We start from the raw sequence: 11,217 nt of genomic DNA, 5'->3' as shown, positions 1-11,217 counted from the left end.
ATAAGGATGGATTTTCCAGCAGAAGGCGCAACTTTTTCAAGTCCTTGATAGGCAGTAATGAGAGCTAAAGGAAGGCTAACAGCTTCAACAAAGCTCAAATTAGAGGGTGTGACTGAACAGTTTCTCTTCAACAACAATATACTCTGCCAATGACCCAATAGTCTTTGGATGATTGATAACATTCTCATTAATATCACCATAAACTTCATCACCAACCTTCGATTTCTTAATTTCACTTCCCACTCTCACTACTACACCAGCCACATCATACCCTGGAACAGTCTTTCCAACATCACATACAAATTAAACAATGTAAAATCAAAATTAGAAACACAAAATAAACTTTGTCAAACACAAAATATACTAAGATCGAAAGATAAATTAAGAGTAGGCATCCTCTATAAACCATGAAACCTTAGGACCTTGAGGCTGTCTCTTAGTGCTGATACGATCGAAAGTTTGTACATTTTTCTTCAAGTCTTCAACATGTTGACAAGTCACCTTGAAGAATAAAAGACATGCCTCACATGATAATGAACAGTAAAATAACATACATCATAAAAGTACATCGACTATCATGTTTAATTTTATAGAAGCCACATACCATGAACATTATTAACAAGGATATATATCATTCTCTCTACTGAAAAGCGGATGCTTCCAATTTTTTGACTAGTTGTTGGTCCCAAACCACTTCAAGTGCCAAACATGCATTGATGTGAAAGTTGGCATAATGAAGAGGAAGGATTTTACGACATGCATCAAAGTAGAGCTTTCAACAAAAGGCATACCAGGTTAGATATATTCTCAAATTTTAAAATGTTGAAAGAGAACAAAATCAACGCTTAGTCAACAATAAAACCAAACTTGAAATCTCAACATTGAGAGCCATTTTCCATGCCTGCAACAATTCATCTCTTCCACCAAGAAATTGCAAAAAATCCTCCTAAAAACATATTAGTTATAAGTGTCATCACAAATAATATAGAATTAATGCATCATATACAAATAAACAAGCAACATTAGTTGTCTCTGTGCATCTACTAAAATTGAGAATGTGAAACATAATCTTAAGAGAGATACATGAAGGAAAAAAACTGCAATATCAAATTATAATTAGGTGTAGAATGTTAAAATGTTAACTAACCTGAACAATGAGATCCTTCAGAAAGTTTATGTACACAATTGTGTCATGAAACTTAAAATATCTCAATTAACACCATCTTTTCAAAGTGAAATAATATTTCACTAATTACACCTCAAAAACTAAACACTCAATCTAACTTATTAGTATAGAAATGAAGGATCTGAAGTGATAGAGTGACTGAATTGTGAAATACATAGTTAGCTACTTACTTCTTCAGCAAAAACAGAGATCTTGTTGGCTTTCTCCTCGACTTCTTGGCAGATAAACCAAACCATTTACTGGATTTGCTTTGACACATCTGAATAAGTTCCTTTCCAGAATCGGGGAAGATTCAAAATGCTTCTACACCACACCTGAATCTCTATAAACCACTTTCTACTCACAAGTGATTCAATGAAAACCCAAACTAAGAGCAAACAAGCTTAAACTGAAGGAAATCTCAAAAACAAATTGGACAAATCAAAAAGTTAGCGTTTGGAATCTACCAACTATGTTTCAATGGAATGTGACGAAGCGACAACACCGTTACCAGAATCGAAAAGCTAAGGTTTTGTAGAAGAGAGAGTGAAGGCTGAACGGAGAGAGAAAATGAAAATGAAGGAAAGTTTTGAGGGAAGGGAAAATGAAGTTGGCATTTTCTAGGTTATAGAGAGAAAACGAAAATGAAAGAAAGTTTTGACGGAGAGGAGAAAATGAAATTGACATTCCCTAGTTATCTTTGTTGCCTCATTAAGCCATGGTAGCATCTTTTGGACTTAACTTTAATTTAGCATCAACAGTAAGTGTGGCAAAATTACTGTGCCAATATGTTGTTTTTCTGGTAGTGTAAAGGCTACGAGTATGTTTGCTTTAGTCATTTCCTGCTTTTATTTTCAATGAAAATAGAAAAAAGAGGATAAAAACATATTTGTATTGTTTTTTACATTTTTGAAAACATGAGTTTTGTTTCCAAAAATTTTGAAAATGAAAAAATGTCATTTCCAATATTTTCAATAATGAGGAAATGATATTTTATTGAAATTTTAAAACTTTTGTTGCTCAACACGCTTAATATCTTTTGATATTTTAACCACTGTTGTAATAATTAGACTAGATCGAGTTGTCCGATCGGTCTAACCGTTGACCAGACTTGAAAACAACTCTAGTTTGTAGTCTTAACCTAATGAGGAGTTTTACTGTTTTGAACTGAAGAAATTCCGACCCAACCATGTTAAAATTGATTAAACCAATAAAATCCGAGAAGTGAATGAGGTGGTTCACTTAATTTTTTTTAAAAATAGAACACTACTCTAATATTTTGTTTTAATCTCGTCCAAAAAAGTAGAGATATGATACCTTAATATTATTATTAATTATATCAAATTTTGAATTTATATACAATTATATATTTATAGATAAAAATGATTAATTATATATGAAATCACCTGGTCCGATAGACGCTTTAAGTGTTTAAATCGGTTAAACCTAATACGAGACCTCTCCCAATTTGATATTTGGCTCGAGTTTCACAACATTGGTTTTAACCTTTTCATTTTATTCTAAATCTTTTGATATTTTTTAAACATAATACATATTTATATTTTACTTTCCATTTATACTCTTATTTATTACTCATCTTTTTACCACATGTTTCTTCATTTTTTACTCTAGTTTTCAATGTGCATTAAATGTGGCTATTTAGTCAAATTGTATGAAATTTGTATATCATTTAATAATTTATTAAATTATTTGCATAACATTAAATATCAAAAGATGAAGAATGTGAGAAGTATATTTTTCAATTAGTCTTTCCACTAATCAACAAAATCTCAAAATCAATCGATGAGTGTGTCTCTCATCCTGACCATCATACACCTTCATAATAGAATTTATTTATTTATCTCAATATAACAATTTTTCTTCACCTATCATATGGTATTGCTGAGATAATTCGACGATATGTATGAAATATATGATTTTGAGATAAAATTGATGCCCTTTGAAGTTATTATAACCTTAATTAAATAATATAACACTTGTATGTTTGTATTTTATTTTAAATTTAACTTTTTTGGAGAGCATTTGCAAATGCATAATGCTCATTAGGACTTTCCCCACATCTTTGTAACAACTAATGACCAACTTCAGGAATTAAAGTTGTTCAATGTATTGATAACATAATATTTGTTGAAATCATTGACTTCACTGCTTTAGTTATTAAAATTTAGAAATGAACTAATTGCAATGATGTTTTGAAGTGTGAAGTTTAGAGTGAATGATTTTGAAAATGAAAATGATAATAACAAACATGTTTTGAGAAAATGAAAACATGAAAAGAGAAATAGAAAATGATTATTTAGAAAATGAAAATATAAAATAGAAATAGAAAACATTTCTTGAAACCAAACACTTGGATTCAATGTTTTTCCATCTAATTAATATTAATGATAAAGATTTCTATGGAGATATATCTATGTGATTAATAAAATCTTGAGAATATATTAAAAATTTAATTCTAATTAAAATTTAGTCATAAATAAAAATACAAAAGACATAAATGCATTTGTCTTCAAATACTTTAACAGTGTTAATAGTTGTTATTATATTTGAAATTTGAGACAACATTCTTATCATATGTCAATTCAAAATTGATATACTATCTATCACTAGGCCCCCAAGTTTAACTATAAATATACGACACGAAATTTAGTTGAAATACAGAAAAACACCCGAAAATATTATGGATATGCTAAGAGAGAAAAATGAGGAAAAACAAAAAAAATATGTATAGTCGAACTTGTGTTAGTGGCTTATGTTAATGCCTGGCATTTAGCTTGTGCCACAATTAGGTCTTGCCCTCTCTTTCTATGTGCAGACATGTATACTTTGAATAATTTGTTAATATTTTACTTTCCATTTCTATTTTATATATTAATATTATATTAATACTAATATTATATTAATAATATTAATTTTCATAAAATAGTTATTGTATATTTTATCAGTCATATAGCGGTTCAACTGGTGGTTCACTAATTAAACCGTATACCAGCGAAATTAGATATACATATATAATATATTAATATTAATATTGAAAAATCAATATTTTTTTATTTTCATTAAAAAATTATTTTTAAATAAAAACTGGCCGGTATAACTGGTACAGTTTAATTAAAAACTGATTAGTATGACCAATTTTAACCAGTTTGAGTCAGTTTTGACCAGTATGATTACATAACCAGTATAATTATTATACCATACATGTATTGGGACCAGTTCACAAGTTTACTAGTTCAACCGACAGGTATGAAACTGTTTTAACAACATTGTATTGTATTGTTGATAATTAATTAATTATAAAAATGACGACAAATGCACGAGATTCTCACTTAATAGGATATAGGAGAGGTATAAATACACAATCGTATCACGTAAACAAAAAGACTGTTTCCAAATCCTTTTAATTATTTATAATAAAATAATGTCTTCATCATATTTAATAATTAACCCCTAAAAATAAATTATAATAATGATGAAGGAAATATATAATATGATAGATAATTAAGTTCATATTATTCTTACACTATTGTCACTATATATCATTAAAATATATAATATGATAGATAAGATTTTAAATGAGAGTATCTAATGTAATTTTTTAAATATTGAATGAGAAAATTGGTAAACAAATTATTAAAAATTAATTTTTCTTTCTAAATGCTACTTGAAGTAGCTTAGTGGACGACTCTATAATTTTTTGATTAAGTGAAAAGTTCACAAGTTATGTGAAAAACTACATGCTTGCTTTGCCGAACTATGGCTAAATATGATCCGAGAGAAAATCCGTTTACTCCAAAAGTAAATTTAAAAACATATTTCACATCTTAGTCATTAATTCTAGAGAAATCTAATGATTCAAATATACTCACTAATTCAAACATTAAATTTCTAGAATAAATTTTTAAAATATGATGTAGGTTTTTTTAACATCATCATATATAGTAAATAAATACTCTCCCATAATCCAATTACCACATTAAAAAAAACAATTTGCCCACTTCCTTCTTTGTCATGAGAAAATTCAAGAATCAAAGCCCAACACTCAAGTTCCATATTCCATATAATATATATATCTCAACAACGACCCTTCCCTCCTTCCCCAACATACCCATACCTATAGCCACCATTTTTTTTGGTTCTCTCCAACATGACAGGAGAACACACTTCACCACCTGATTCTGATGCCCTTAAAGCCCCTCTTCTACCACTTCATCAACCTATCCAAACAACACACACAACCCACTTAAACATCAAATCTATTCTAACACTTAAAAACTTCTATGTCATTCTAGGACCCTTGTTATCCCTTATTATATGTCTCTTTGTGAACCTTGATGCTCCTGTAACAAGTAAGAAAATGCTTGCTGTGATTGCTTGGGTTTTTGCTTGGTGGGTCACCGAGGCTGTGCCACTTCCTGTAACATCTATGTGCCCCCTTTTCCTGTTCCCTCTATTTGGTGTAGCTACAGCTGATAGTGTTGCTCATTCTTATATGGATGATGTTATTACACTTGTTTTGGGAAGTTTTATTCTTGCTCTTGCTGTGGAACGATACAACGTACATAAAAGATTGGCCTTGAATGTGAGCCACTCTCTTTTTCCTTGCCTTCTAAACTCTTCAACATAACAACATGATCCTAATAGAATTTTGTTGGAGTTGAAATTTTGCATTTATTTTATTCCTATGATTGAGATTTAATTGATGTGTGAGATAAGAATGGTGGGTGTTCTCTTTTATTGATGATTTAATATTATTGATCGGTCAAAATTTCTTTGTGTTGCAATCATATCATATCTAAGTGTAAACATTTAATTGGTATACCATATATCCTCAATTATTAACTTTAAGAAATAATTGAAGTTTGGACTATTCTCTCAAGGAGGAAATGTGCAATCTCTTCTTGTTATTATTTATTGATTAATCACTGTATTTATAAAAAAATGACATCCTCACAAAAGAAACTCCATTTTTAAAAAGGTTTTCTCATGACTATTTTTGTTTATTTTTTATCAATCAACTCTAATGTTTTTCCTATCATTTAAAAAAAAGAATATCCCTATTTACAACTGAGAATATATATTTTTTTCGGAGGGGTAAAGAATAAAATAGAAATAACATATTTATTAAAAAATAACGAGATAGTAAGAAAAAAAACATCGAACTTTGTACTAATAATGGTGTAAACATCACAGGTAACATTATTGTTTTGTGGCGAACGTTTGAATCCATCGATGCTACTATTGGGTCTATGTGCCACAACATTCTTCGTCAGCATGTGGCTACACAACGTGGCAGCCGCGGTGATGATGATGCCGGTAGCCACCGGAATCCTCCACCGTCTACCACCACCTGACGAGCAATCCAACACCGTGAACAAGTTCAGCAGAGCAGTTGTACTAACGGTGGTGTACGCTACACCCATCGGAGGGATAAGCACTCTAACAGGGACAGGTGTCAACGTTATATTGATTGGAATGTGGAAAAGCCTGGTACCCAATGGAAAGCCCATCAGCTTCAACAATTGGTTTTGCTTTGGTTTCCCAGTTGCGGCTATTATGCTCTTATGCTTTTGGTGCATCATATGTTTGCTATATGTGAAGAAAGACTCGGGCCGGGCTTTGTCTTCTTACTTGGATAAAGCCCATTTGAAATCAGACCTTGAAGCTCTAGGTAAGCTTCTTTCTACTTTAATCGTTTCTGTTTTTTCAGTTAAACATCAAAAGGGAGAGAAAACTATTGTTGAGGATCCTTCCTTTTTTCTTTCTTTGTCGTTTTCTTTCTGTTTTACGTCACATCTCGTGAATATTGTTACCTAAAAACGAAAACATATAATAAATTTAACTCATAAAAATATAATATATCATAATATGTAAACTCAAATATATATTAAAAATAAGCTTAACCAATAAGGGGTATGCAAAGTTGGTAAATGGTGTTGAATTTCTTAATCATGATGTCAAATTTTTTATTCATGTGATTAATTGACTCATTCTAATGATTTCTAAGTCTTGTATATGTCCATTAGAATACCAAAAATATATATATTAAAATGTGTGAAATAGAGAATATACATTTAAAATCATTCAATATGATGAGTTGCTTTAACTAATCAAATTATTAGAAGTGTATGTATTCTATTTTCTCATCTACAGCTAAACTACTTATAGAGAAGCATTACCCATAAAAAAACTATCATAGTATTATTCTACGTCTTATTCGGGTCTTTGGCCCTTCTATGGAGATGTCCATGTTTACCTGCATATCTGGTATATGGGGTTCAAATGTCACCCTCATTAGTGGGGCATTCACCAAATTAGTGGACCAAATGATTTCCCTTATTTTCAAATGAATAGTGCACATAGTTAAGTAGATTCAAAAGTGAAAACAAAAATGAAAAGGACAAAGGCAATACTAGGAGAATAAAATGTAGCACATAGTTTGGTTTTATTTTATCCAAAACAAATAATTTTTTAGTAAGATCAATGGTGTGCTCGAATGTCCTCTTGCTAACAACTAAGAAAATTATTTCTATCATGGTACATATCACACAATAAATTATGTTGTCATATTATTTAAATATATATAACAATAACATTTAAAGGGTATATCTCATATTTATATAATCTATTTATTTCATGTGTAATATAAGAGAAGCATAAATCACATTAATTTGTGTTTACATGTTGCTGTTAGTTACTTGTGGAAGAGAGTTTCTTGAGCTAGTGGAACTAGTTATCTAATTGATAAAGCAATTCTCCCAGATTCTGTGGCAGGCACCGCTTGGATTGAAATTCATTATCCAGAAACTGAAAAGAAATAAGAAGTGTAGATGGAAACAATGGTCACGAAAAATTGGACATTTGTGGAATATGGCTTATCAAATAGATATTGCTCACTGCATCTTAACACATAATATATATATTCACGTTTCATATTACATTTATTTTTTTAAAATTACCATCTTAATGTAGTAAAAAGCAATTTTAACATTTGCTAAGGAAAATAAAAACTGATAAAGTTGCAATTCTATAATTTGTATTTGTAGGTCCAATGGCTTTCGCTGAGAAGATGGTGTTGCTTGTGTTTGGGGTGTGTATGCCAAGATAGTAAATACAATTTCAAAATTGCATGTCTTAATAATATGGAAGAATATTTTTATTTCCTTAACGTTCGGTATGATAAATGTAGTTGCTGATCCTTCTATGGATGACAAGAAACATTACAAATGACATTCCAGGATGGGGAACTTTCTTCCATGGCTATGTCGGTGATGGAAGTGTCAGTGTAAGTGATGTGCCTACTTAATTTATTTTAGGGTTTTTACTTTTTAGTTCTTGCACACAAAAATTGACCTCAATGTCAGTTACTACTCTTGATGCATACAAAATTACAATCATTTTATGATTTCAACATAATTATATTCGAAATTACTCCCAGACACATCTCTATAATTGTTTTAGAACAAATTTATTTAAATCTAAGTGCATTAACAATGATGATTCATTGATTTGGACCATTAATTTTAGAACATGTAAGAAATTCTCCTAAATAGGAAATATAATAATAATAAGATAAAACTGAAAAAGTCAATCATCAGTGGATATTTTATCAAATCTAATTAAATCAAAATGGAATATCATTGTCATCTCAAGAGGGAAAAAGATTCTACACGGTTTATAATTTTAACTTATTATTTATCACACTTTTAAAGAAGATAAAATAGTTAATAATTTTATATATTAATTAAATAGTGGATAATCGTGAATAGAATAAAACTCAAACTATTAATATACACTCATCAACATTTTAAATAAAAGTCATATCAATAAATAATGAATGATGTTTCATGAATGCAAAAATTATATAATATGAAAACAGATCCATTAAACTTATGTTTATAAGTTAAAGTACTACTTTCGTAGTTATTTACTTGTCCTCTTAATTTTTTTTTCAATACGTGTTTATTTAAATGCATTAATTGTTATTTTCTATATTAGCTTATTTAAAACTCTCTGATATGTTTAGGTGGTGGGAAAAACTAAGAAAAACATAGAGAGGAATGATATATTAAATCAACATAATCATTATATTTTTAAAAGATATATATTTTTGAATGAGAATAAAAATGAGGTATTATTATTCATGTATATACTTATATATGTATTTAGGTAATAAATATATTCAATATTTTTGAAATTATATTCATTTTTCGATTTGTCAGAAGATATTGACTTGTGTTGTAAATGTAAATCCAACAACAGGATTTTGGTTATTTATAATGGATTGATGAAGATAAATAAATAAATAAATAGTTTATATAAATTCATACAAAAGTGATTATAGTTTAGTGGTTAGAATGTCACGTCTTGGCCTTGGGGTCCCAGTCTCTCAGTTCCTAGCTTCCGCATAAATTTTATATTTTCACATTTTGCTTATTGAAAAATCTTATTGAAGATATTCATTACCGACTTGTTTGATTAAGTTTAAAAAATAATTTTCTTTTTGTAGAAAAACCATTTTATGTAGTACTGTGTTTGGTTAAGATATCCATTATTAAAAAAATGATTCTATATAGTAAGACCATATGAAATTTCACATATGACTGCAATTATAAAACAGTGTATGTATTTTTTCAGAGTGGTTCATCTTCCTTACCGACCATCTATTATCAGAGAGGATCGTGCTTATATTTTTCATGCAAGTGAATAATATTAAAAAATTGAATCATTTTCTGTATTGTAGGTTATGGTGGCTGTCCTATTATTCATAATCCCAAACATGAAGCAAAAGGGTGAGAAACTAATGAGCTGGAGTGAATGTAAGAAATTACCTTGGAATCTGATTTTGCTTCTAGGAGCTGGATTTGCCTTAGCTGATGGAGTACAATCTAGTGGTCTAGCAGATGTTTTGTCTAGAGCCTTAGATTTCTTGGAAGATGTTCCATACTTAGCAATTGCTACTGCTGTTAGTTTAATGAGTAGCATTATTACTGAATTCATAACCTCAAATGATGCCACTGCAACCCTTATTCTCCCACTTTTATATCACATTGGTAAGACAATGCATGTGCATCCACTTCTTCTTATGATTCCTGGTGCAATAGCATCTGAGTTTGCTTTCTTGCTTCCAACTTCAACACCATCAAATGTTGTTGGGTTCACCACTGGTCACATTGAAATCCAAGACTTGCTTAAAGTTGGTCTGCCACTTAAGGTTGTTGGGATTGCTGTGCTGTCATTTTTAATGCCAACACTTGGTAAGTTGTTTACATGCTAGACATTTTTTGATAAAATCAATTTTGTTGGAAACTTGGATTCTTATGATGTCTAAATTTTGGTGTTGCAGGAGCTATTGTTTTTGGGACAGATGAAGGTAAATGGGTGACAAGGGCAAATTCTCGTTGGTTAAGAAATTGATTCTCCTACAAATTCCCCTTGGCTTTATCAATTTTTGGATGTGTCTTTCATTGAAAGAATTTCTTTTTATGTGAAATGAATGATATATATATATATATAGTCAACCATGAATACCTTGTACACGTTGTCAATAGGCAAAGAAGAATGGGGAGAGAGATCTTTGTCTCTGTTTTGTTCATTACTTTTGTCTTGTGAAGGAAAAGAATTAACCAATGTTTGTTCTAATTTTCCTCCCCAATTAATAAAGGGAGATTTGTTTTGTATGTTGGTGACTTGGTGTTGCTTTTACTGTTTAGTTTTTATGTTAAAGTGGGAAGCTTTTGTCTGTTTATTATGGTAGACTTTAGTGGCCGGTATCTTGGCTGAGAATTAAGAGTGCAATATATTATAAAATTTTAAATTTAAAACTAATAAGCTTGTTTTGTTTTAAATATGTCTAAATTTATAGTTTTAAACTATCCAAATTTTTTTTTGGTAAGCAAAGAATAATATTGAAACTACCGATGCATATAAAATGATAGTAAGTCAAGTTTTCCTCATATTGTCATCAAACAATAACAAAAGAGTGATCACTAAGTGAACATGTGGTATTTTGTTAGAAAAGATGGCTGTTC

General features: G+C 29.9%; 1 protein-coding gene and 1 pseudogene across 1 annotated transcript; one reads left to right on the top strand and one right to left on the bottom strand.

The window, feature by feature from the left end:
- LOC109329204 overlaps nt 1-1,422 on the bottom strand; it is a 2,897-nt pseudogene extending 1,475 nt beyond the window's left edge.
- LOC109329935 (tonoplast dicarboxylate transporter) lies at nt 5,202-10,867 on the top strand. The gene is made up of 6 exons (XM_019563847.1): nt 5,202-5,768; nt 6,380-6,857; nt 8,233-8,276; nt 8,376-8,471; nt 9,930-10,443; nt 10,533-10,867. The coding sequence occupies exons 1-6, from the start codon at nt 5,334-5,336 to the stop codon at nt 10,601-10,603; spliced, it is 1,638 nt and encodes a 545-aa protein (XP_019419392.1). The 5' UTR covers nt 5,202-5,333; the 3' UTR covers nt 10,604-10,867.

Source organism: Lupinus angustifolius, chromosome LG16 (assembly GCF_001865875.1).
Source record: "Lupinus angustifolius cultivar Tanjil chromosome LG16, LupAngTanjil_v1.0, whole genome shotgun sequence".
NCBI lineage: Eukaryota > Viridiplantae > Streptophyta > Magnoliopsida > Fabales > Fabaceae > Lupinus > Lupinus angustifolius.
Note: the sequence above shows the minus strand (reverse complement) of the source record. Positions and strands in the feature narration are given on the sequence as shown.

Bases quoted from the DNA above. Each gene is read 5' to 3' on its own strand.
- LOC109329935 (XM_019563847.1), top strand. From the start codon at position 5,334: ATGACAGGAGAACACACTTCACCACCTGATTCTGATGCCCTTAAAGCC. The intron at 8,277-8,375 runs GTGTGTATGCCA...TGATAAATGTAG, and splicing joins TGGTGTTGCTTGTGTTTGGG to TTGCTGATCCTTCTATGGAT. The intron at 10,444-10,532 runs GTAAGTTGTTTA...TTGGTGTTGCAG, and splicing joins ATTTTTAATGCCAACACTTG to GAGCTATTGTTTTTGGGACA.